The sequence below is a fragment of the Poecilia mexicana genome, unplaced genomic scaffold (assembly GCF_051168715.1).
Source record: "Poecilia mexicana isolate PSO_F unplaced genomic scaffold, ASM5116871v1 scaffold_4, whole genome shotgun sequence".
Taxonomy (NCBI): domain Eukaryota; kingdom Metazoa; phylum Chordata; class Actinopteri; order Cyprinodontiformes; family Poeciliidae; genus Poecilia; species Poecilia mexicana.
The window spans coordinates 27,699,653-27,727,150 of record NW_028263373.1 but is presented as its reverse complement, the minus strand read 5'-3'; the positions used below and the strand labels follow the sequence as shown (position 1 = coordinate 27,727,150).

At 37.5% G+C, this 27,498-nt stretch overlaps 1 protein-coding gene across 3 annotated transcripts in view; it reads left to right on the top strand.

Annotated features, from left to right (window-relative positions):
- The first annotated feature begins 13,578 nt into the window (after nucleotides 1–13,578).
- The window catches only part of tmem131 (transmembrane protein 131), a 40,285-nt gene continuing 26,365 nt past the window's right edge, over nucleotides 13,579–27,498 (top strand). For all 3 annotated transcript variants that reach the window (XM_014981755.2, XM_014981756.2, XM_014981754.2), the window contains exons 1-5: nucleotides 13,579–13,859; nucleotides 16,787–16,848; nucleotides 16,999–17,039; nucleotides 22,222–22,290; nucleotides 24,243–24,363. In XM_014981755.2, the coding sequence (XP_014837241.2) occupies nucleotides 13,688–13,859; nucleotides 16,787–16,848; nucleotides 16,999–17,039; nucleotides 22,222–22,290; nucleotides 24,243–24,363 (465 nt within the window). In that variant the 5' untranslated portion in view covers nucleotides 13,579–13,687. The remainder of the gene's footprint in view (nucleotides 13,860–16,786; nucleotides 16,849–16,998; nucleotides 17,040–22,221; nucleotides 22,291–24,242; nucleotides 24,364–27,498) is intronic.

Genomic DNA, 27,498 nt, shown 5'->3' with positions numbered 1-27,498 from the left:
CACAAAGAGGACATATGCATTAAAAGCTATTTTAAACAAATGGTTTTGGCTTTTTTTTTTATGTCCGTACATGACATGCAAATCTAAAGCAGCAATACTACTGTACTATTCTGCAGCCTTACAAGGATTCAATGCTGTCTTATATATATATATATATATATATATATATATATATATATATATATATATATATATATATATATATATATACATACATACATACATAAAAACCTTTAATATTCCATTTTCCATTTTACAGCTAAATAGTCACAGTGAACCTATAACTCACTTGTTTGATGTTTCCTCACGCTGACATTCTCAAACTGGCCCCCGTATCCACAATCCTCTCATTTCTTTGATATAGCTCCATCTTCCCAAATGAAAATGGGATCTTTTTTTCTTCTTCTTCTTCTTTTTTATTTTTATTTTTTTTACTACGTCTTTGCTGGTGTTTTGCTTGATCCAAGCGAGGTATTCCAGTAGAGTAGTCCCCGGTGCGCAGTCACCACAAAAATAACTGAAGGCTGTCCATAATTAGATCCAGGAGCTCTGCAGCCTGAGGTCGGTGCAGACTGAGCTCCCGGCTCCCAGGAACAGACAAAGGGGAGGAGTCCTGCACCGTCGCTGCACCTGCCATGACCACCTCTGACAACAGGTTAGCCAAAAAAAAGCCATCCAGTTGCAAATGTTTACATAGTAAGATCATATCTTGCAGCTGGATTTGAATCTGTCTTTGTGGTTGTCTGAATCAGCAGACAGCCACAGGAAGCTTAAAAATGTAATCATAAGAAAATGAATGCAGCTATTTTCAAATTAAAAAAAAAAACTTTATTGACCCAAAGGGAAATAAAATTTTGCTGTAACTCAAATTACTCAAGATTCTTCAGAGTTAATTTAGATGTTGATGGCTGTGGGACAGAAAGATCTCCTGTAGCAGTCTGTATTACAGAGAATTTGAAGAAGCCTCTGACTGAAGGCTCTAAGTTTTTCTGTGACCGTCTCATTATGTGAAATTCTTGTTTGCGCCGTCATCTCCAGAGGTTCCACAGTAGTCCCTCGTAAAGAACCAGACGTCTTCACCAGATCGTTGAGCAGCTGTAATGTGTCTATTTCAGTTTTACACTAACAGCCTCCAACAACATTTACCATTTTCTCTTATGACCCTCATTTATTTGGTAATATTCAGTCCCTCACTAAAATATTTATATCAAGTGTTGACTTTGACTGGACCACTCTTTAAAGACATGAATGTGCTGTGATGGTGGCTCTCCACCGATGGTCCACTGTGACGTTTTGCAACATTGTTTTATTTGGATCAGTCTAAATCCAAATCTGAAACTGGAGGATTTTCAAGTACGTAATATGTTTTATATACACTGTAAAGATTATGACATATATGACTAAAATTTAGGGGGTCTTAATTCTCTCACGCACCTTTTCAGCTCTTCCCACAAACCCTCCATGGATTTGACATCAGGATTTTGTGAAGACCACTCCACAAATGGGTATGTTAACATATGATGAGGTATTTTGTGTGAAGTGTAGCGATATTTATGGTACTTCTAAAAGAAAACATCACGGGTCTCGTTATAGCGCCGTCGTGCCGTCCAACCGCCTGCTGGCCCAGGCATAAGGTTAAAGAGAAATCCCTTGGCAATATACGGCGTTGCCAAGCTAATCCCAGATAAGACTTGAGTACCTATTTCAGCCAGCTAATGCCCCCTCGCTTAAAGCAATAGAACGTTTTGCCTTTTGTGTTAATATTACATTGAATACGCCGTCGGACACACGCTGTATGTTCCCTGTGATCGGCACTTTGATGTTTTCAGCTGAGAAACTCTATTAGAGATCGTCTCCTTTATTTTGATTTGATCAAAAACACATGAATTTGGAAAGTTTTTGTATCTGAGTTTTATCACAAACTGAATGAAATGAGGACTGTGATATCGTTTAGATTAATCACTATTTAGAGTAGGTTTAAAATAACCTGCTTATTGTGGTCTTTTTTATTTCAGTCAGGGAGTGAATTGGCCAGTAGACCTCAGGTACAGTGATCTTATGAGAGCATTTTGGCATTCCTGCTAAAAGTCAGTCAGCCCTCACGGCATCTTAAATCTTAGCTTTCTAAAGTACAGTCGCTCCTCCCTCATTAGCTTACACATGAATTTGCCACGAAAGTGCATGTTTTGGAGTTTTTATGTTGTCTTTTCGTGCTGAGGACTTTTTTTTTTTTTTTTTTGCTTTAGCTTCATTTTTGGTTTTTCAGTTTCTCTTGTAAGTTACACTTTGCTATGAAACACTAAATATGTGTGGAAAGAAGGTTAGATCAGCTCATCAGGAAGGCCAGCTCTGTCCTAAGATGTAATTCAATGCAGGTGTTAGGAGACAGAAGGATTCTGGGTAACATCACACTGATGGACAGTATGTCCCAGTCTATGCATGAAGCTGTTTCTACGGAGCTCCTTCAGTGACAAATCACTGCATCCTAAGTGCATAAATCAGCGTTACCACAGATCCTTCCTCCTAGCAGCCATTAGACTATGACTATCACTACTCCAGACAAACTCAATAAGTCTCTGTTTGCAGCTTTTCTTATAAATAGTCTGTTGTTGCCTTTATATGCACAAATGTACATGCACTTTTATAAATTTTTTAAATGATCCTACTCATGTTCTTGTTCCTTTGAGTCGGAGAATAATATTTTTAATAAGCAAACGTAACATCTTCATTGTCATTGTACTTTTCCTTACAGTGTACACAAGCGCAACAAGATTGGGGCACAGTTCTTTCCTTTTTGCAATTATATGAAATAATAAATAAGTAAATAAACACGCTATACACAATCTAGCATGACATCACATAGTGTCAAAAAGCGATTTTCAGGGTTACAGTCCTGTTGTAAAAAGTGCCCCTCACTCAGTTTGTTCTTGTTATATTCTGGAATATAGCAAAGCAGATTATTTAAAGCTAGATGTTTAGTTAATGAGGTCTTTTGTGAGGCAACTAGGTCTTATGAAAAATAAAGACAGTAGATTCACTGTAGATTTTTGTACCGCTTTCTCAAACTTAACACGAGCAAACCGCAGGTTCGACACCGCTTGTGAAGAAAAAAGTTCACCACAAAGTACTCTGATTCAGTTTACCTATAATTAAATTAAGTATTACTCATGTGCTTGAATATAATCTAATCAAGACAAATCAAATTAGATCAAATCAAACTTCTTGTCATTTTGTTGTGGTCTAAAATGAAGCACAATAGGGTTTACTGGGATCTCTGATGTAATTGAAACAAGACAAAATTGTGCAATAATGTCGTGTAATATAAAGTATAGTTTCCTTACAAGGAGCAATCTTAGCTTGTCTCGTTTCATTGGCTGTTTGACTTCCTTATCCCTACAAAGGAATCAAAGATTTTGGATGCCAGTTCTAATAAATTGTTAGGGTCTATTGTTTTCTGTGGGCCTCTTTATTCTTGCTTGTGAGATTAGTTTTTGATGAAAGTTGATGGAGAACCACCATGTCGGTGTGTAGTTGTTGGATTTTGTGTCTTGTGGTGTTGAACTTGTTCAGAATAGAAACATTTTGTCCTCAGCCTTTCAAAGTGCATTACACCATAGATAGAACATCATATGAAACAAGCAGCAAATATTTTATTTTGTCAAATGCCATCATCAAAATAATCAAAAATGTTGACCAATGTTCCAGTTCCAGTAGATGAAGTTAGCTCTCGAGTCTCTTATTTATGCCTGCTCTCATATTTTTGATCTCCATCTGATCGCCTTTCATGTGTATTATAAGCCTGGCGGGCCACCAGTCTTTACTTGTGCCCCCACCAGGCTAAGCATTGTTTACTTATTTTAGTTTATTTTTTAAATTGCCTTTTTTTAAACAGACTTTATAGTTGGAGTTTAGGTATTAAGTTTCCAGTCTTCCAATAACACATAATTGTTAAGTGATATTTTCAAATTTCCTGTCAACTATAAAAAACATTTAACTCAAAAACACAGTGAACCGCTGCATGACTGCTGTAGCGCCCCAAGCACCTCGCTTAGCAAGTTTTCTGGGGGAAACCCTGCTAATTACTAATTTAAAAAATATATAAGTAATGATTGTAAATTTGTTTTTGCCTGTCACATGGATCGTAACAAAAAACACTCATACACTGGAAAAAAAAAAAGTTTCTTTGAATCAACTTTTAAAAAATAAAAAAATTTTGGCAGACAATTGTTAGTTTTGCTCAAGCTATATTTCGAATAAATCCAATTTCAGAATCATGAATTACTGCTAATAAAATTAACTGTACCAAATTAGAGTAATTAATTTTCTTAAGTTGTTTCAGAGAAATGTTTTTTTGTTTGTTTGTTTGTTGTTTTTTTCAGTGTAGAGCGGATTTGATTGCGGCTGTTGATCTGAAAGGACCGAGAGGCACCAAGGCAAAGCTCCCTGACGCGGCCGGCCAAAAGGAAGCCTTATTCAGGCAGCAAGTAAACAACACAGACAGCAGCTTTTGCTTACATGAAAATTAACCCGATAACATAACTAATCTGCTCGCTCGGTTTTCATTGCATTGTTTAAATTCATTTATTTGTTCGGCTTTATCCTCCTCGGTGCGGCTCGCCAGCTTGTCACACGGCCAACCCAGAGCTTCAAGGGTCATCAAATTACCACATTCACACACTCATGTACAGGTGTTTTCAAATCACTGATTATATGATAAGCATGCAAGAAAGAAAGAAAAACACTCACACAGGCATGAGGAGAACATGCAAACTAAACAGGCCAGATGGAAACCGGAGACTTTCTGACTGCAAGGAGGCGATCTCAGTGTTTAAAAATGATTAAAACCCAGCTGAAAGCGACGTAAATGTTAGCGTCTTAGCAAGACAGGCCTCACAATACGGAGCTTTGCAAAGATTTTGATGCTTGTCACACATATGAAATAGGAGTATTTGATTAGACTTCAGGAATTTACTCACTCTTATTTGTTTAAACCAGGGAACAGGAATCAAAGAAAAGGTGAAGATAAACTCACATGCAAATATTTTAGAGAGTCATTTGAGAAGCATTTGATCTCGAAATAGTAATTAATCCTATTTATCAATGTTATCATTAACTGTAGACATGTATTTCTCACAATTTCAAGAACACTGAGAATTATTTTTAGTCTACGTGAAGTGAAACGTTTTTTTGAATTAGATTTAAACAAAAAAAAAGGTACTGAGATTAAACATATATAAACATGAAGTAAAGTTTAAAAAAGTCAATTTTACATAATACTGGCCCTTTAAAAAATTCACAGAGGTCAGACCTGTGTCAGATCAACATAACAAACATTAGCCACATCGGGGGGGGGGGGAGACATTTTTAAGATGCCACAGACGTCTGTGATGACTACGAAACGCTCTCAGATTGAACTCTACAGCTGAAGAGTCCTCAGCGCTGCCGAGAGTCGTCTGATGATGCCGGACATCCCTCATCAGATGCTAGAGATTGAAGTGCATCTGCTCTGTTCCGGCAGAGGAGATGACTTATCCTCTGCCAAACACTCGGATGTGGTTACTATAGCAACCACAAGGACATGTTTTTCTTCTTTTGTCGAAGAAGCTCTGCTCCCTCAACATGATCGTTTCTTTCTGTTTTGTGATTGTTTTACACTCTTCGGCTGTTTGTTCTTCTCTCTCCTACAATTGTTACATGACATTTTTTAAGGTTCTTTTTTTTTTACATGTTACTATTATAGAAAGCAGAAGCTCTTTAAGCCACTAAAAATAAAAAATATCAACAAATCAAGAAATTTTAAAGTGAAAAGTTTGATGCAGGTATATGTCTTTGTGGACTGAAACTTAAGATAATGTATCTTTAGATAAAACCATAAGTTGCTGTTATCATCCATATAATAATTTCACTGCAAAAACACAAAATCTTACTTAAATGGATTTATATGAACATTAAATTCCACTCATATTGTAGTAAGCTAACCAATAGTTTCATATGTACGCTGCAAAAACACAAAGCCTTGTCAAGTATTTTTGGTCTAGTTTTTAGTTTTTAGTGCAAATATCTTTGTGCACTTAGAATAAGACAAAACTAACTTACAAGAATCTTTCTAGCAAGATATAGGAGTTTATTTTAAGTAAATAATTCCTTAATATTTATTTTAAAAAGTTTGTACTTTTTACAGCACTAGTAACAACATATTTCCACCAGAAACCAGGCCAAAAATACTTTCTTCTTCTTTTTTTTTTTTTTTTTTTTTTTTTTTTTTTTGCAGTGTTAAGCAGAAGTGTGGGACCAAATATACATTTTCCAGAGATGCTACCTTTTGGTCACACTAAACATCGGAAACAATTAGACGCACTTGAAACTCTACCTTATTTAATATGAAATAATCACAACATAAGAGCTTTGCTGTAGAACCTGCCTATAGCAGCTTTTTAAAACATGACAATGTGCGTACAGGACAAGTTCACGTCTCAGCCCATGTCAGACATCTCTGGGATGCAGCAGAACTGGAGCTATGTAAGATACCTCAAACTCTGCAACAACTTATAATATTTGGCGCATCCATGCCGACTTGGACTAAACCCAAAGGAATGCTCAAGTAGTACGGCAGTTTGCTGTGGGGGGTGAAATGAGGTATTTTGCTTCCGGGAGGCTAAGAGTAGCTTCATACTTTCGCCTTGTCATTTTAAACCTTACTACTTTCCTTTCGTACTTGTAAACAAACCACCTCATCTCCATTTGCGTATCCCACGGCATCTGAGTTTATTTGCCATTGTAGTGAAGAGTCTTTATGAGTCATGGAAAACAAGAACCACAAAAAAGGCTAAACAAATGTCATGTTTATTTCAGTCGGAGATTATTTGGTGGAAACTTTTTTTGGAGCCACACTCTGTTCGCATCTATTTTGGATCTGAACCTGTTTTGGGCCAGTTGACAGATTATGACCCCTGTTTGGACCCAAGATAAATATAAGTGACCACTGGAGATGAAGCCATTAAAAAAAAAAAATAATAAAAACAACTCTAGACCACGGTCATTCTGGGGATCAATTTTATCACGGTTTTTCTTAAAACTGTTTCAAAGGTGAGTAAAACATAAAACTTATAAGCCAAAAGGTTGGCTTTACTCCACTACAGCTAACGCCTTTAAACACACTACTTCCTTGAATGAAATTAAGGAAGCAATCTGTTTCCTTGAAATGGCAAACATCCAGAAGTTTGTGTGTGAAATGTTTTTATTAACTTCACAATAAAAGCAAGAAGAAGCTGATCAAAGGAACGAGTCCTGGACCAACGTGTGTTGAAAGGCCTCTCAGCGAGGAAGAAGTAAGAAAGGATGAAATGACCTCCTTCCTTTCCCCAAAGCTACATCTTCCACAGTCTTTCTCCAAACTTTAGAAAGGATCTTATGGGGCAATAGCCCAGGGCACCAAGTATTGGGGGGCACCAAAGATTTACAATGTTTTCATAAAGAATGCAAATTTTACATTGTACTTTATTTTAAAAAAAAACAACAACTCATAGACCCATATATAATGTGTTGTTTTAATATTGTTACATTTTTATTAATGTGTACAATCCTAAAATATTTAAAAATTCTGAACTTCCTGTACGACTTTTTTTGGACCAACATGGAGCCATCTCACTTCGGATGTTTTAAACCTGCTGATGTGTAGGCCTTCCTATTAACGTACTGTAATTTGAATATTTTTTTTTTTCTTATGTAGGGCACCAAAACTGGCTCTAGCCCAGGCTAGAAAGGGCCGGATTTCCTTCTAAATCCGGCCCTTTCTGCAGTGTCTGATTTGTAGTGCAAAGAATAATTATCTTTGAAAAAGAAATTTAGTAAAAACGATATACTTGACAAATATTTTGTATCAAGCCCCTCTCTCCTTAAATTAGACAGCTAGCCTTTGTCATTGTATATTTCCTTACAGTGTACACAAAATTGGGACGGGGTTCTCTCCTCAGTGCAATTATATTAAATGAGACAACAACAATAATTAATAAATACACTGTCCACAAAATAACATGACATTTAATAGTGTCAAATATCAGCGTTTACCAGGGCAAAACGGGCAAATCTGTGAAGCGAACACATAGGTACGGCCCTGCTGTTGTGTATTAAAGGTTGACTTCATGTTGCAGCTGAAACTTGTCTGCCCCTTATAGGAGGCTCGCAGAATTACACCATCCATTCACACTAAGTTGTTTCACATCTTCAGCCGTATTTAGCCTTTATTCAAAACAGTGGAGGTAAATATAAAGAATTATGTACGACATGCTACATAGATAGCCACATTATAAAACATATTTTATTCAAAGATGTTTTCATTTTCACTTTAATTCTCACCTACTACTGTGCTTGTGCATTAACTTGTCTGTTAAAGCTTTGGCAACCCAAACTCTGCATAATGCTTGTGTCAGCTTTTGTGAGCCGTGTAATGCCCACAGACCTTATCTAGCTAAAACTGACAGTGCAGCTTCAGTGGTGATTAATGCCCCCTTAAGATAACCGGTCCATGTTTGATACTGTGCGGTAAAACATTTACTCCGAGGCATTCACATGACATGTAAAACATCCCATGTGTCTGCTGGGTACCAAACACTGAAAAAGCACATTAAGCGCAGTGCGTTCTATTTACAAATGAAACTCGGCGAGTCTGAGAGAAAGACAGAGGGTGATAAATCAGATCTGAGACAAGACGGGTAAACATTGAGTGGAGGCAGAATGTGTACGCTCCTGTTTCTTACGCCGAGATTATTTCCCATGTTTATGTGAACAATGTTGAGCAGAAAACGGCTGTGGCAGTTTTCATTCTGAACTTCGCCCCTGGCAAGGAACTCCTGCGCCCGAACGTCTCCGCCCAACGAGCCACAACTATGGACTGCGGCCACTGAAAAGTCAACAACCACGGCACCAAAACATTTTAAGGGAAATATGTTGACTGGTTGATGTTTGCAGTGACATGGAAAAAATATCAGCTTCCCTTTGTTTTTTTTTTTTTTTATTTCAGTCTCATTTAAATGCTTCAGATCATCAAACAAAATTTTAAATCACTTTTTTTTTTGCCCTCAGTAAATAAAATTTACATTTGTAAACTGTTTTTTTTTTTTTTATTCTGTCAGGTTATCTTTGCCGGATAGTAAAATTTATTTTGTGATGTGGAACAAAAAAACTCAACTGATTTATTTAAGCTGATCTAATTCATCGTCTTTTTTGTATTTGTTCACACATAAAACAGACCAGAATGACCTCTGTGACCTCATTTGTCACCATGTCTCAAACATTTCCATGATGGGCCAGAAAAGGAGAAGTTAAAGGTGGAGCGCACAGGTCTGCACTGGAGTATTTGTTTGCATTTGGCAGAGCTTCTGAGGGATAGTTTATGTACAATAGATGTCAATAATATTGATTACCTCATTACACATCAACCTGCAGAGGCAACACTCATACTTACGATCCTACTGATTCACTATTGTGTGAATGTTTTGTGACTATTGAAACGATCAATAGTCACAAAACATTTGATGCAGTTTGAGTTGAGGGTGCAGTTCAACGATGGACACCTTTATGTCTGGAGGTAAAGACAAAAAAAAAACTGGTGGTGATGAAATTAGAACTATTTAATACATTCTTAAAAACCACATTAAGTGGATCGCTTAACAAAGTGGAATTATGTGAATACCACAAAATGGCCCATTTGAAAGACAATCGATGAGCGTAACTGTGGCGACACTTGCAGGAGTGTCACAAAATGCGACTACCAATATCAGCTGAGTAATGTTAGTGGGGGTTTTTTTTCTTAAAGAAAAGTTGAAATTTACTAATAAACTAGACTCGCTTGGAAACAAAAAGATGTAGTCTGATTTATAAATCCCAAAGCTATCGAGTGTTTCATGAACCGACGTGGTGAACTGCTTGGCGTTGTCAATGAAGCAAATAGTTATGTCTGGTTGAGTAAGAAATGTGTCGATCGTCTAACCAGTGCAAAAACATGACAATAGGATTTATCAGTAAGTAGTAGTGGTCACAGGCTTTCATTTCAAAAACTCCAACATAAGTAAACCTTAAATTTAATATTAACATGCTTGTGTGTGCCGATAACAACAGACATCACAAAAAGCCTCCAAAAGTCCTGAGAGATCCTCCGTAAGATATCCGTGACAGCGGAGAAAGACATGTTTGACTTTTAATAATATTTTTAGTAAGATTATTAGAAAAATATGCACTAATTTTCAATTTAAAACCTTTGTTGCCAGATCTAAACAGTAAAGGTGCATTTAGAAACTCACGAGCAAGACCGTAGCCATAAAGGAAACAATTGTTGGACAGATTTGGAACGTTGAACTCAATGAAAAACGATGCATCTTGGTCAGTAAGAGCTTTATAGGTACAAGAGCAATTTTGACTCTATCTTCATTCTCATTTGTAGTCACGCTACCCGCAGCCTTACTTTTGCAGATGTATCAATGAAATATATATGGCTTGAAGTAAATAATGCCTCGAGTAGCATTGAAAGTAAATAATAGACACTGGAGGTATGAAATTTGGTAAAGTGCTATTTAAATGCTGTAGCTTTGACTCAATAACACCACTCTGTACAGACGCTTCGTCTGTACCAATGGAAATTCAACCACCTTGGAGCTGAGGTGGTTGAATTTTGACATGAGAGAGGTGGAAGTGAAACCCACAACCTTTCGATTGGAAGGTAGCTGTGCTTCCTACTGAGTCACATTTATTTGAAAACAAGGAGATAGTGATGTCATTTCAAGGATCTCTTTTGAAGCAGTAGCAAATGGATTTGTTTTAAAACGCCCTTCATCCCAATACACTGTAGAATACTGCACACATCATAAACAACACACTTTATAGAGACAGCAGGAGTTACTATTTTGATGAATGTGCTTAATTTCTTAAGATAAGATAATTTTGTTAGTCTGCCATAGGAGAAATTTGTCTTGTCTTCACGTTTAGATTCAAGAGTTTAAATGTGATACATATTAGATAGATAGCCAGGTACGAAAGAAGCTCAAGAAATTTTCCTAGTCTGGCCAATGACGCATTGACATACAGCTTTGGAAAAAAATTAAGAGACCACTGCAAAATGATAAGTTTCTCTGCTTTTAAAATGAACATTGTTCTTTTATTCTATGAACTACTGACAACATGTCTCCGAAATTCTAAGCAAAACTTTAGTATTTATTTGCAGAAAACGAGATATGGTCAAAATAACAAAAAAAGATGCAGAGCTTTCAGACCTCAAATAATGCAAAGGAAACAAGTTCATATTCATGTAGACACAACAACACTAATGTTTTAACTCAGGACGAGTTCAGAAATCAACATTTGGTGGAATAACCATGAGGTTTTCAATGGGGTTCAGTGCAGTGGTCTCTTCACAAGCATAGAGCCCTGGAGGACTCCTTAATTGATTAACTCTGGAATCTGAGGAGAAATGTTTAAAGTCATGAAGTATAAAAGCCTTAAACCATGCTAATAACATGTTCAGTCCTTTTTCACTCAGTGTAACAGGTTATTAGCAAGATACCCTGTATCAGCTTAATACTCAAAGTAGAAAATATTGAAGCTTTGTAAGTATGGTGGAACATTGCATCATTTTCATCATATGACTCTTAACATTATGGTATCATCACTTACAGCTAGATGCTATATTAGCTACTGATAGCTGTACTGGTCATCTGAAGCGACTTTTTTTTTAGATTTTAAAGTAATTACATTTTCTTTAAAAATAGTATATTTTTAGGAACTACATAAGTGGTTTTAGTTTAATTTATGGTTGATGTATTAAGAGTTTGTTTTATAAGACCTTTCATGCAATTATATCTTCCATATTTCATGTACAATTAGAAAAGCATTTTGCTCAGATGCTTTTCACCACACAAAAATGAAAATTAGTCACTGTGAGAGGCGCGGCTAAAATAAGAGAGGGGTTCCGAAGCCAAAGGAAATTATCTGTAATTACAGCAGAAACTCAAGGGTATGTCAGGGTATTAACAGTATTGCTATTAATATTGAGAGGAGGTGTGGCAGTAGACGACATGAAATGACCAACCTTTGACACTCTTTATCACACAAGAGAAACCTTATCTTGGTGTTGTGTTACAAATGCTCGTTGACATTGTGGTTTGTTTGGCCACTCAGAATGAGCTAAGCTGGATTTGACCTGTGCTCCCGTTTGCAGATTTTCTCGCTGCTTTTTCTGTGAGTTAACAGTGACAACAGAAGTGAAACTCGCACCTAAAGCTACAACTGCAGCTTTCTGAAAAGCGAGGGTCAGCTATTAAAGTTTACACCAGCTGAAGTACCAGGACTCGATAAGCTCTCGATGAACTCATGTTATCTTCAGTTTAAGCTCATTTATCGCTCTTGAGCATTAAGTGTTAAACATAAACATCTATCTTCATACTTCAGATTTCCTGCTTGTTTTCTAAAGCAGATGCCTTGATAATTTGGCTTTGGGCTTCACTATTTCAGTGTTCACTGCTTTTCTAATGTTATCATTTTGTTTGGAACAAAGAAAGATCTACATCTGGGGGAGGAAAATAACTGATAAAAGAAATAATTATGTGGAGGAATCCATTGCCTTGCAAAAAGTATTGATATCCATTGATAATGTTCTCTTTATGTCATCTTACAATTGCGTGTTAAAACCAGCAGAAAGCAAGGGCTTAATTCTAAAATTTAATAAAACAAGATACATAGTTTTCTTTTTTTTATTTCTCAAAGAAACCAAAGCATGACCACAGAATGATGCCGTCACCAACACCCGTGATTCACAAAGGTGTTCTCAGGATTATGTGCCATGTTAATTTTCCTTCTATTCTAATCCATAGAAATCATATAAAATTGAATAATTTGTCTTAAACTCGGATTTCAATTGATTACACAGTGAACTTGAATGTGTTAAAGTTTCAAACACAAATAAAACATGTTTAATATTTAGATGTTGGACAATACTACATGTGCCAAAGATTTAACAAGATACAAACCATAAAGTTCTGACAAATAATCATAACTGTCCACTTTAGTTAGTTTTTTTATAAACATCTCGGCAACTGGATTCTGAATTCGGGGCTTTTCGGCAAACTTCGCCTGAGTTACTTTTCCAGTAACTCAGACGTCCTAGAACAACTAGAGAGCATATTTATGTCAGGGTTTTTGGCGGGCAGATTTTATCTCAATAAGTATAACAAAGTATAACATTTTAACAACAAAGTAGCTAAACTAGTACAAAAAAAAGACAACAAAACGGTGCCGTAAATGAGTCGAATGAATTTGATACAGAAAAAAAGAACGGACTAGTAGCTTTAATTAAAAACAAATTGCTTAGATACATATGAATTTTGCTTGGTGCTTTAGACAAGTCTCGGCCATTAAGTCGCTGCTTTGAAGTAAAAAATCTAAAATGTAAATTTTTAAAAGCGCTGTTCACTACAATGGTTCAGGAGGGAGGGTGATGTGTTGCTGCCTGTAGTAACCGGTGACGCGGCGTGAAGCTGAAGAACAGGAAGAAGAGGAGGAGGAGGAGGAGGAAGAGGAGGAGGGAGGAGGCAGAAGAAGAGGCCACCGTCCTGTTAGAGTGGTTAGCTGCTGCTCAGTGGAGCCGCAGTTTTTCCTCTCACGGCTATGATTGACAGAGGCAGCAGAGCTTTACACGGGCATGTCCGCACACTCGCTCGGTTGTTATCGTAACAACAGAGAGACCTGCAGCATGGCGAGTCCAGAGAGAGCCCAGAGCTGCCGCTGCTCTCACACAAGAAGAACAGCGTGTGTCGGACTCTTCAGGATGTTATTTATTGCTTTTATTCACGCCGCGCGGGCGGATAAACAAGGTTTGTAACTTAGCTGACTGTGTCCGCGTTAGCAAGCGCTAACTTCCGTAGGCATTTTCAGTGAAGTGCGGGTAAAGGTTAGCTTTACCTCTGCGGGCCAACTTTACCACGGCTAGCCCGCTTACACTGCATTATGGTTTTCCTTCATTGCCATGAACAAGGTTTAATGGTAGACTGTAGCGTTTATTAGCACAGTTCAGAATGAAAGAACTACCGACACGTTGGTTTGTAAGTGGCCTTTTAAACGCTCCTATGGGCGACGCTAGCTTCCTTCGTTCTCTGCTTGCTGTCATACCTTCCATATAAGGCTATGTTAAGCTAACTCTACATTTTAAAGAAGTCTGAAAAGGTACAGAGCTGCCTCCTAGCACCACGGCTAACACTAATTTTAGCTTAAACCTGTCACTGTATGACCTGAAAGCACTGGAATGAAGACATGTCAGAGTGGTGAAATAATCCTGGTATGGCAGGAAGGTGACTTCCTCATACCGAGTCATGTCTGAGGTGAGACAGTCAGAGTTTTATTTTGTAAACGTGGCTTCTCGGTTTGATTCTTGACCCTCTCCCGGGTTCAGTTTGGGACGGACGGCTCGGCCCACAGGCTAAATGACAGCCCAGTTGTTATTTACCCAGCAGGGTTGCGGCTCGCTGCGGTCATATCATGTCAGGTCAGAGACGGGCGGACAGGTGACATCCACTGTCAACATCAGCTGTGGAAACTTTGAAACGTGCCCTGTTACTGTTTACACTGCTTCCACAATCCAGGGAAACCTCTCCCAACTTCTCGATATTTGACTGTTTGAACCTTTTCATGCCTTTTATGCTACACTAAAAGCCTTAAATCCACGGTTTTAAACTGTGACACAAGTACAGCTGGTTGTTGCACTTTGGGAGCCTTTAGAAATGCTGGCACCGTTATTTGCAATGCAAATGAATTAGCCATGATGTGGAGCTATCAAGTGGCAAATAGAGGATTTAAGCAGGTTGATCTTTGCTTCATTTGAAAAGTGCAGTGGAGAAACATTTATTACACTGGCTCTCTAAAGTCAAAATTTTGGATCTGGGAGTAACGTCCTACCTAATGTAGTCTTTTGCACTAGCTCAAAAGGTTTTAGGGAAGTTGTATCACATTTATTTAACTAGATGCATCTTCAGAACTGTACAGAAACGGTTTTCATGGCCATTTTGGATGTTGAGTTGTGGTTTGGTGAGGAACCTCCAACATTCCCACTCAGGAATTCCAGCTAAAAGAACCAGCCGTTAGCTTTTCCAACATCACCTAACAACAAACGGACACACTCCACACGCTGTTGTGTTAGAAAGTATTTCAAAACGGTGATGCTTAACCAACAAAACAATAAAACTGGTTTCAAGAAGGAGAATTATCTTTATATGTTTACTCACACCTTCTGTCTGAAGAGGTGAGGTGTGATTTAAAAATATACATGTATATACTTATACTTAAGCCAATATAGGCTTCTTTAATCTGAGATGCTAATAAATGCACTTCACCAACTGTTGTCAAACTTTGGTCGGTGCATTTTTAAATTCATTATTAATATTTTGTAAATGGGCTACTTTCATTAAAGCGTTTATCTTTGCACTCCTGTGAGTTTGTTGACCACTAGTGGGTTTAAACTCTAAGCCACATCGTGTTTCCACACTGAACGTAGGCTGGCATGAGGTTCTCACGGTATGTTAACCTTAATTAAAAACACCACAGTTTCACAATGTTAAAACAAACATTTCGACAGAAATTGTTATACTTAGGGCTAATACATTTCTAATTTTATTAAATACATTTGTTGGTTGGGTTTGACACACGGATGAAGCCAAATGTAGAATAAAGAGCCACTTTTTTTTTTTTTTTGCTGCTTTTTTTTTTTTAAATACCTGGTCTTACTTCAGTAAAGCTAAGTTAAGCTAACGCCCAGATCATTCACACACACACACACAAACACTTGCAGAACTGTTTGTGTAGTACAGTTACTAAGAAATGCCAAGACAAATCTTGGGATCAGTGGATGAAACCGTCTAAACTGCAAATTTTTAAAGTGTTCAATGTTAAAAAGTTACAAAAACATGATGTAACATACTTGGATTAAATGTTTTTTTTTTTTTTGTAAGTTGAATCTTTAGAGGAAGGAAATGTTTCCACATGCAAGTCAGAAGGTGGACACAGTAAAGACACCTGACCAGCAGAGTTTGAACTTTAGGCTTAATTTGAGGGAATCCCATCGCAGTTGAAATAAAAGATGTCCGCCTCTCTAAAGCCTTGTTGATGGCAGCGCCATTGTAAAGGATTTACTGCCTTTTTCACAACCCGACACCTTATAACATCCAGAAATAGACGTGCGGCGCAGGCACTTCGTTCGGAGGGGCTGTCCTCAGTTCGAAACCTGTGGCTAAGGCCAAATGTTCCCCCAATGTGAGCAGACATGGAGCGTGAATCTTTAAAGAGAGCTTTAAATGACCTTTACAAGAAATTATAACTAGCAGCTCAGGGAGGTAGACGGACTGAGTGGAAAACGTTCTCGTTTGTCAATAAGGAAATGCGAGTGGTTTCACAAAGCTATTTTTACCTGACATTTAATTCTGCTTTTCTCTAGAATTGTGGCCCAGCTGTCACCAGAGTTGAAATTGGCGTTTAAAAGTTGTGTCGTCTTCTATTTATTATATGTTCTGTTCTTTGCATTGCAAATAAGCTTTTTAAAAAATATATATATATATGTATATGAACTATTGCAGCACAATCAAATGACACCATATTTTGTGCTTTTATTATTATTTGTTTTTTTAATGTAACGTTTGATTTAATCAGCTTTGTTAGTTGGTAAATGTACTGAGATGAAAAGCTGCCCTTTTTTTTATATGATGATGGAGTAAATAAAGCTAATCAGGTGTTTTTTTTCTTATGTTTTTTACAGCATTCATTCAGTCAGACACGATTCTAGAGGTTCTACATTTTGGTGAGGGAAGCCTTTTACAGGTAAGGCCTTTCGTTTCCACCCATCATCTGAACGTTAACAGTATTATCAACCTGATTAAGAAACACTAAGTTAGCACGCAATGCAACTGGCAGTTTCTGACTAAATCATGTTTTTTGATAATTACTTCCTGTGTGATTTTTGTCTTGCAGGCAGAGTCTGACATTGATTTTAGTTTATATCATCAACAGAGGTATGACGTGTTTCTCTTTTTGCTTTCTAAAGATGCGTTTAAGCTTTAAAACAAGAACTAGATGCACAAGTTTGACATTTTTTGAGCTTTCAAAAAATGTCAAACTTTATTGAAACTTTTGTCAGAATATTACAAAGAAGCTCAAATATTTACATGCATCCTGCAGATCTGAAGCCATTAACTCCAGATCTGCAGGGGATGCAGTCCTTTAGCTCCAGATGCAGATCTGGAGCTATAAATCACATTTGTGCTTTAGCAAGTTGGACCTCAAAGAATCCATTTTTCTAGCCGTCGAGAGCCTTCTGGTATCATTCTGGTTAGATACTTGACCACTCTCTGAAGTCAGACTTAGGCTGGTTCCTTGTCTAAAAATGTCAGTAGGAGTCATTTTAAATGCTGAAAGTTGGACTGATGTATCGGTTGCAAAACCAGTTCTGTTGTTTGTCTTTGTCCTGTTGGAAAACCTACTTGTCTTTTAAAGTCTATCTTTTATTTTGAGGTTAAGTTGATGAATTAGCCGTCGTCATTTTGCATTTCATGCTGCTGATGCAATGTCACTGGAGTTCTGACAGCAAAATAACCCCACAGCATGATGCTGTCACCACCATACCTGACACTCAGAATGGTGTAACTTTTAAAAACATTGCCAACTATGTAGGCAGCCAAGGTGGAAGGAGTCAGTCTTCTCTGAGGCTCAGTCTTTCGCACTATGGGTGAAACTGGTTTTCCATTAATTTAACATTTGAACTGTATTGATTAAAATATGACAGAATTAGCAAAAAGGCTATTTTTCATCAGTTTCTCATGGACAATAAGTAATTTGTCTTGCTAAAAACATTTTAAATGACCTGACAAAATGTTTTTCAATAAATACAATTGGTACAAACAGTAAGTACAAAAATAAAGGAAGCTGCAACTCAATTATTATAAAAAGTATTTTAAGTTCATGGCAGATTCCTGCGCTGCTTTCAATCATTCTACCATTTTTCTTTCTTTTTTTTTTAACAACTGAGAGATTTCATACAATTAAATGAGTTTGAAATAGATAAAGCAATTTAAGACTCTGGAAGAGGATGGGATGCTTACCTTGCATGGAAACGTGTAGACAATGCTTAAAAGGCGACAGAAAATCGACCAATTAAAATGAGCTCTGAGTGGAACAGGAAGAGTGGTCGGATATCCAGCCAGAAGGATGCCACGGGTTTTTGAAAGCTAAAAAGAGAGATGGAGAGAGGTGGAGCTGGCTACAGGAGACTCATCCAAATATTAGTGCACAAACATGCACAAACATATTAGTGCATGTTTGTGTGAATTATGGAAAATCCACCCTAAAATTTAAGTGTCAATAAACACAAAACGGTTCTTGTTTTAAAAAAAGATTATAATTGAATGTGTTGATTTGATGTTCATTCCACTCGGTGGGGAGAGAACAGTAGAACTGAAATGTACTTAAATGCACCGATCCAATATTTATATCTGTATCGGTCCCAATATTTTACAGAATTTTATATCGGGTATCTATGACAATGTGTTCGATCCATAAGGGCAGATCTATTCAGTCTAGTTCTACGCTTTATTCTGTTTACGTTACAGCTAGAGACTCTATTTGCACTTACAGAACCAATGAAAGGTTTGCCGCAGTTTATTTTTACATCTTACCAATGTAGTCAGCTATTGTTTTTGATAGTTTCTTTATTATTTATTTCCCATTGGCTGTTCAACTCCTAATGGCACTGACGGAACAAATCAAAGTTGTTCTAACATGTTTGACCAAGCTTGTGAAACTATTGATGTACTTAAGTGCTGTACTGGTATAATTCAGTACATTTATGTCTGTTGGAAAAAAAAAAGAAGAAAGTTTTGAGCCTATTCAGCACAATTTTTCTGTATCGGGTCGTACCGGGCGATACTAAACCTGATATCTGTCGGTAATTGAAGTGAAAAAAGTGCATCCCCATTTACAGGCACAATCTCATATAAATATATTTTTCTATACATTTGTGATCTGCTGTTGCCAAGTAACCAAGCGAATAAAAGGTCGCCTGCCTAATAAATTTGACTATTCCCGTTCTTATAATGTGACCGACGTCGGAAAAATAGCTGCTGGTGTAGCTGGGCAGAGACGGTGTATTTTTAATGGTGAGGTGCGACGGTATGGGGCAACCAACAAGTCAAAATTGCTACATATAGTGAAGCCGCAAGCTTTCAGTCACCCGTCTGCCCAAAGCGCAGCGAGCTCTCTTCTCTTCTCAGAACGGGTCCAGCAGGGCAGAGCTGTGTTGTCAGTGTGAACCGAGCCGCAGGATCTCTCCACTGCACTCAGTGTGTGTACACAAACATGGCAGACGGTGGACGGCTTTGGGGAAGTTTGCTTTCTAGTCACTGTCGTAACATCCCTCACTCGTGTGCTGTTTGAACTACCGTGAGTCTCTTTGCAGTTGGACGTTGCACTGATTTTTAGGTTTAGTTTGTTCATTTATGTTTTTTTCTTGCAGTGTGCGTCTTCTGGGTGTGATTTGTTATGATGGGTGTGTGTATATATCCAACAGATAGAACGGTGCTCAAACTTGAAAACGGCTCTCCATCATGGCTGGCAGGAAGCTTGTAAAACTTAGCTGACTTGTGGCGTCATGTTTCTGTTTTTGTGGTCTGCAGCCGTTGCAGTTAAATGTACACGGCATGCATCACATACACGTGTGTTTGCTCCATGTGCAGGGATGGTTTACCGTGTGCAGCTATGTTAAAGTCCATAAAGTCGTTATTTCATGGAGTCATAGCGCGAGTGCTGACAGAGGTGTGTCAAAGGAGTGTTTTGAATTTTTTTTTTTTTTTTTTTAAGGTTCGCACTTCCTCTTTTACTTCACTGTGTTGAGCTCAGGAATCAGTTTGTGTAAAGGTACTTCACATTCAATATGAATGTTTCCTTTTATGCATATTTTTTATGCATATTTTTTTTACGCACAAGGCTTACCAAACGTTTTCATTTTACTTGAACTTTTGTACATTTTGTTCCATTTCAACCAGGAACTTCAATGTCCTTCAAATAGAAGGAAGTTAAATATATATAAACTATTTCCAACCAAAATCTGGTAGTTGTGGTCAGTTTTTGTGTCTAAACCTCTTTACTTTGAGCCTAAAATTTAATCCAGTCCACAGATTTCCTCCAAAAGTCACTTAATAGCAACCTGCTACACTGCAAAACACAAAATCAACTATTTTTGTATAGTTCCTAGTACAAATATTTGACTACACTGAAAATAAGACAAAGTTCGCTTACAAATGACTTAATCAAGAAGTATTAGCTTGTTTTAAGTCAATAATTCCTCAATATTCATTAAAGTTCTTGTTGTGACTTTTTCACACTTATATGTTCAGTATATTTTGCATGATAAGTGACTGATTTACAATTATATGTCAAGCATAATTTACATGATGATTATTATTAATTGTATTGAACATGATTGTATATAATTACAAAGGTGAAGTGGAATATAATTAAGTATGAGACATGATTTATTTGAATAGAGGAAGTCTTTTATTTTGAAGAATGCTTAACAGGATCTGGTTCTGTTTTGTCACTATCTTGCTTTTGTTGAATTTTGGTTGCTAGGTTACGAACAGCTGTTGCTGTTTTTCTCTTCAATAAAAACTGAACAGAAATGTTCAGTAAAAGACATACGAGCCTCCGTCTTGTTTGAAGAAGCTTTACTCCGTAACAGTTCTAGTTTCACTGATGTTTTTTACTAGAAACCAAGTTTGTTGGTTGTCAAGAGATGGATCAGACTTCAGAACGATTTTTGTTTTTTCTGTGAAGATTTTTTTTTTTTTCATTTTCTTGAATGAATGCATGTTTTGTAAATATTGTACTTTATATAAAATTCCTGCATTCAAATTACATTGGATTGCATTAATATTTTGGATTTTCTTTATGATTATAAACAATATTCAAGTATTTGAAAATGATAAAGGGAACAACTTGGTGTTACTGGCTAATGGATGTAATAAACCTGCATCAGTTCAAACCTGCTGATGCATAGCACTACTGTATTTGCATTAGCAAAAGAATCTTTCCTTGGTGGTTCTGTCACCAAAACTGGCTCCAGCCCAGGGGCCCAAATCCTTGTAAATCCGGCCAATCTGGTCAGGGCGTATGAATACTTTTGCAAAGCGCTGCAGGTCATAGAGGAAGAGCCTCTGCTCTCTCAGCTCTGAAGCGCTGAGAAAAATGTAGCCACTGCAAGCTATTTTTTTTTCTTTTTTTTTTTTCTTTACTCCAAAAATCTTGTCAGCAGTTGTTATATTAGCGGCACAAAGCGGAGACAGGCTCTAGGTGACGGTTCATCCCGCAGGAACATTGAATCTTGGCACATTCTGTCTCCCCGGGGATGTAAACCCATCCCGCCTCGGAATATCCCGGCTATTGGAGCGCTGCGCTCCGGCCTTTGTCTGCTCTTGTGAGCAGAGGCTCGGTAGTAAAAGAAGGTGAAACGGATCTCCAGCAAATTGTCTGACTCCAAGGCAGTGTTAACGCAATTATGCGAGTTATATAAACCGGGCGTGTTCCTTTTGTTAGAACAATGTGAGACGGTATAATTAGGGGAGCACAGTTAGATTAAATATTTGCCTCGGATGGGGAATCTTAGTCACAGATGAATTAGTCATATATGTGGCAAGATAAACACGTGATGTTCATCCCCTGCTAAATGAGCCGACACTCAGCTGACCGCCACGTCTGCCATCTCTGAACTTCCTTTTGCATGAGATTTACATAAAGGCTCATGTTTCACGTTTCTGTTTTGTACTCCTCCCCTCTCTCGGGGGGGAGCCGCCTCTCTGTCTATTGTTTAGATACACCTGTTGCTGGACAAGTTCTGTGAGTTTTACAGCTGCAAAGCAATTCTGTCTAGAGAATCACCACAATCTGAAAGAGACACTGAAAGCTCCTTCTTTCGTGCCCATCCCGCTTCTTTTCTTTTTTATGTGTGTGTCTTTTTCCAAGTTTCATGAAGACTTTGGACATAGAAATGGCTCACTGCGGATGGGAAGGGATCCATTATTTTATTTACGTCCTAATAAAAGCGAAAACCAGGAGTTCGTTAGTCATCTAGTCTCTAACCCAAAGCATGGATGTTGCTGTTGCTTGCCTGCTCTTGCTGCTGTCACACCTTCCCGTCTCTTGCAGCACGTCCCCGCACCGAGGGAACTGCCGACCTATACGATTTGAACCTCCAATGCTAGACTTTCATGAACAGTGAGTATTTTTTTTATCTCTCTGAAATATTAAACCTGTTAGTTTAATAGGAAGCATAGTTTTGCTTCCTGTTTGTCAGGTTTGTTTTCATTCATGCAGGGTGTCTGTGCGTCCTTTAAATTCATGCATCTAAAATTAAGGTATTAAAATGTCTTTAAATGTATTGGAAAAAAATTTAAGTTGGCCTTAAATACTTTCTTCAGGTCTTAAATTTTACCTGGTGGAAACATTTAATCTCGCATATGTAAGTTTTGTTTCTCGTGGGACTTTTCTGTCTGGCAACACTAGCTGCTAATATATCCTTGCTAGCTAGATAGTTAGCTTTTTTCCCTCCCCTGTCATGCATATGTGCAATTTTATCACCTTTTGGCTGGACATTGTTTTTGCCACTGGCTCACTTCTGTTGACGAACCATACAAGGCTAGGCGGGTTCTGTGCAAAAAACAAAACACTCAGGCTCAGCTCTAAGGAGGGTAAAGATTTCAGAGAGCCGTAGGTGACGTGAGAAACACAAACTTGCTAACAGCCACAAACAAACCCCAGAAATGTCAGTTTTTGCTATGCTTTGTTACAATACAGCAGCATCTCCCAACCATCCTTTATAATGTTTTCTGCCTTGATTTAATTCAAGGTGATATTAAAAACATTTTAAAGGCTTAATTTTAAATCAACAATAGTTCTCTAACATTTCCAGTGAAATTATGTTTGCTTTGCTGTTAAGATGATCTAAACCCTTTTATCTTGTTGATCTCTGGATGGCCCAGAAGAAAACACCAAGTCAACTCCACAGCCAATGCATAGCTACAAATACTCACTAGGTCACCTGCCTGTCTGATTGTGGAGTCATACTGATGTAAACATCAGTGTTTTTTTTATTTATTTTTATTTTAAAAAACATTGATGTTTTTAACATTTGAGTTCCCCAAATGTTGAGGATTTGGGGAACTCGCTTGGAAAAACTCAGGTTTGTTTTCATTCATACAGTCCACTTATCAGGTCTGAAAGTTTTCATCAAGGCCCAAGAGTGAAGGATGGAAAGATCCTCGACGTTTGTCCATTTACTTCCCCTAATGATGTTCTGAGCTTGGTCGGATTTCTGCTGAAGCTGAAAATGTCCTTGTCTGATTTCTGTGGGAGGGAAAGTGATTAAAACACCACAAGAGCTGCACTTGATTTTCATACCGTGCCATTTTCATATCAGCCGGTGACTGCCTGACAGGTTGTAAATCAAAAGAGTCTATGGTGTGCTGTGAACGGTGTTTTAACAATTTGGAGATACTAACTCAGTGGTGTCGAATCCTGTCTCCACAGGACGGTTATGTCTCTTATTTTACTTTAAGTAGTGAACACAAAAGACCTCTTAAAGTTCAAACATGCGGACACTATTTTAGAGTTTCGTTTTTCACAGTTATTCACTATTATTTTACTTTTATTTTTTTAGCAAAAGATGCAATGAGAAAAAAAGACATTAGCACAATTGGGTGACTTTCAGGCTGAGCTAAAACTAAAAAATGTAAAAGTAAATAAAATAAAAATCTCAGTTGGAGTACCATGGTTGAGAATTTCCACACTTTGTGGACAGAAATAATCTGAGTTGTAAAAGTTGTGACTGTGTGGAAAAAGACCAAAACTTTATTTTCTAACTGTTTTCTAGCGTTTATTCAGGCGCACTAGTTTCTGTAAGATGCTAATCATTTTGTCTTTGCATTAACATGTTAGTGAGACCCTATTTTATTAATAATAGTTGACTGCTCTCTCTAACAACATTCCCAGTGCTTACTTATGTGAAGAGAACTGGTTAAAATCAGCACTGATAGGTTAAAACTTTGTAGAAACCAGGGATGTGAAATCTGCAGTCAGGTTCCAGTTCTTTTCCGTCTGAGCTTTGTTTTTCTCCACAGTGGTGATTTTGAAAACCTGCACTTAACAAACCTTCTCGTCTTTCTTCACAGGCCGGTTGGAATGCCAAAAATGGAGAAAGTTTATTTACATAATCCTAGCTCAGAAGAAATTAGTTTGATATCTATATCAGCAACAACAGCACATTTCCATGCCTCCTTTTTTCAGAATAGGGTAAGTAGTCACCACTTTTTAATAAATTTTTTTTTGCTGTTGTGAATCTGATAAATGTAATGAGTTATCTGCTAAGGGGAGGAAAATCATCTCTGTTCATCTTCTGTCATGTTGTCTGATGATCACACTGTTACTGAATGCCTGCAGTTCAAAAGCTGTGTTGCACCCAACTTGATGAAGCGTTTAATTTCTGTGAATTGTTTTGTTTTCACTACTTTGTTTGCTGTAAACTAGTGAACATAATGTGTGTAGACACAGAGAAATGTGAGAAATGCTGATATAGGTCATGTGTGCTCATCTATGGGAATTGTAGTCCTTAAGGGCCATTTGTGGCCCCTGGACTGATTCTGTGCAGCCTGCATCTCTGATAATTCAAATTGGCTTCGATGCACCCAGATCTGCTTTCAACCTGGCTATTGGCTTTTCAACAACAACAAAAAAAAATCACTGTTTTACTCACTTAGCTAAAGTATTTGAACTTTATTTATTGTTTGGTAGATTTAAAAAAGTCTCAGAAGATTAAAGTCAGAAATCTGGGGAAAAAAGTAATTTTTTTCTTTCCCCGTTTTTTTTTTGTGTTTGTTTTTCCCCTTTATGTAGGTTTTTGGTGAGGCAACAGCTTGGACACCTCTGTCCTGAGCTGTAAATGAAGGCAGGGTGACAAGCTGTTTAACACACAATGAGTGATTGAATAAAGGGAGGAAGAAAAAAAAGCAGAAGCAAGTGACTCATGGTTCAAGCTTTAAAACTTAGCTCATAGCGATACTCTGTGAATCATTGAATTTCTAAAGAAATTTGTCATTTTATTGTGTCACTGTTATGAAACGAGAGGAGACATCTTTTCTCTGGCTTTGTCAACAGATCAGTGCGAATTGGTTCAATAGGAACTAGAAATCCAGAAACATGAAGTCCACACTCCAACAGCAGGTCAACGTTTACAACATTTCCAATCCATCTGCAGGAAAATAATCACAATTTAGATTCCTGCCTGGTAAAATGTTGCGTGTCCGCTGCTGCTGCAGCAGAACAGTGACTTCACGTCTTATTTTTGTCTTTATTGCTTTGCCTTTTTTTTTATTGGCAGCATCAGCAACTACACACTTCCACACTGAGATAACACTGAGATATAAAATATTACTAAAGTGGCATTTGTGGAAATCTGTAGTAGGAAGGAAAACTTTTACATTTCTGGACGTTTGTTCTCGATGAAGGGAAACGACTGACTTTTTTGCCTTCACTTTGAGTCTTTGTTTTCTTTTTTATCTTCAGTGACTTCTTCCCTGTAATTGTTTTATTTGTTGCAGTTTAGTCGCCAATAAAACTGGAAGACATGTGTGGCTGGATGTTTTTGAGGGTTTCAAGAGAGAGAGTGAAGCTGGTTCAGTTTTCAGTGGTTTGCTGCTTGCCTCCCATGTCGTTTTTTTCTTAAAATACTGACATACCAAGCAGAGCGTTTTATCTAAAATACTCTCTGGCTCTCTAGCAGTCTGTGGCGGCTCAGAAACGCTCGCATGCTGGCCGTTTCCTTCCTGCTGCTGTTTTTTTTTTTTTTTTTTTCCTTTTGGGGGGTTTGGCAGAGGTTACGACACAAGTTGATGATGGCACAGATTAGGAGCACATGCGGATTTTTATTGCATGATGATCAAAAACGGTTTATTTCACCTTCGCACCGTTTATTTTGATCCAGATGAGAGCTTGTGACCTCCAATCCAATCAGATTACACTGAGAACATTTTTGTAAATTACCAGTTTGTCAAAGCAGATACTTAACATCGTACATTATTTACATCATTTCGTCAAACAAAGTGAGTTAAAACAGTTCTTGAATGAAGTATTTTCTTCTTCCTTGGTCACAAAGTAGAGGTGGTGTTAAACAGCAAGGGTTTCACAGTTCAGGTTTTACAGTGCTGGCTTAAGCGTTCCAGGTGAAAGTTGTGAATGTCTAGTTGTCCAGGTCAGGGCTCTGCAACCTTAATGAGATAAAGAAACGTTCCTGCCCCGAGTCCAGCTGAATAAAACCCCTTTACAGCCACAAATGTCCAAGGAAGTGTCGAAGAAGAGAACGAGAAAACTTTCGTCTTTGATAAACATTTCCCACAGGAAACCGCATTTTTGTTTCTATTTTTAGACTTTAAAACAAATTCAAACTTGAAAAGCTTTTCAGAAAAAAGAGGGTGGATACATTTTCTTGGAAGTTGTTGATATAACTGTGTTTTTCTTAAAAAAAAAAAAGCTTAGTTTTCAACTGAACGACAGAAATGTAAAGAACATACCTGGGACTTTTAGTGGCGTTCTGTTACAGAGGTTCAATGTAATTATTCCATGAAAAAAAACTACTAGAATATGCATCTGTAGAAACATTAGTTATTTATCATTTTTAGCTAAAAATGCAGACCAGGGGCTCCAGACCTCCTGCTATAAATGTTAGTTTGTAATCATAGAATTATAATTGCAGCTTTATAAAGTTTTACTATAGTGTTTAGTAAAACTAATGACCATTAAATTTTTTTTTTAATTATTAAAATAATAGCAGGTATGCTGTCGACATTGCGCTAGTCTGGTTTTATATTTGCATATCATCATTCTCACACCTGTGCGGCTGGGATCACATGATCTGGTTGCGTGTGTCGCGTCAGACCGCAAATGATCATCGGTGGATCTGATGTGCCTGATTTGCTTATTCTCTAAGACTAACAAAATATTTAAGATTCTATTTTGTTACCATTCAGTTGCTTTTTCTTGGTAATGTTAGTTACTAGGAGCATTGTTTGTGGTTTTTTGAAACAAAATTCGTACACTTTCAAATAATCTGCTCTGTTGATAAAATGTACTTCTTAAATAAGGCTAATTTTGAAAAAAAAGTTCATGTTTTTTTCCTTAATATTTGCAAGATGTAAAATTGAGGAAAAAGGGTAAAAAAAAAAAAAAAAAAAAAAAAACATGCTGCTGTCTGCACACTCCAGAACCAGATGTCTCCTTTAAGATGGATTCGGTGCACCGTATCTTAACACCATCAAACCTAAGCATGATGTCATTGTGAGAGCAGACTTTGTAAATGGCATCTTTTCTGGGAAATCTGCAGCAGAAACCCACAATCACCAGCTGAAACCACGGCCACCACCAGCACGCTAAAGT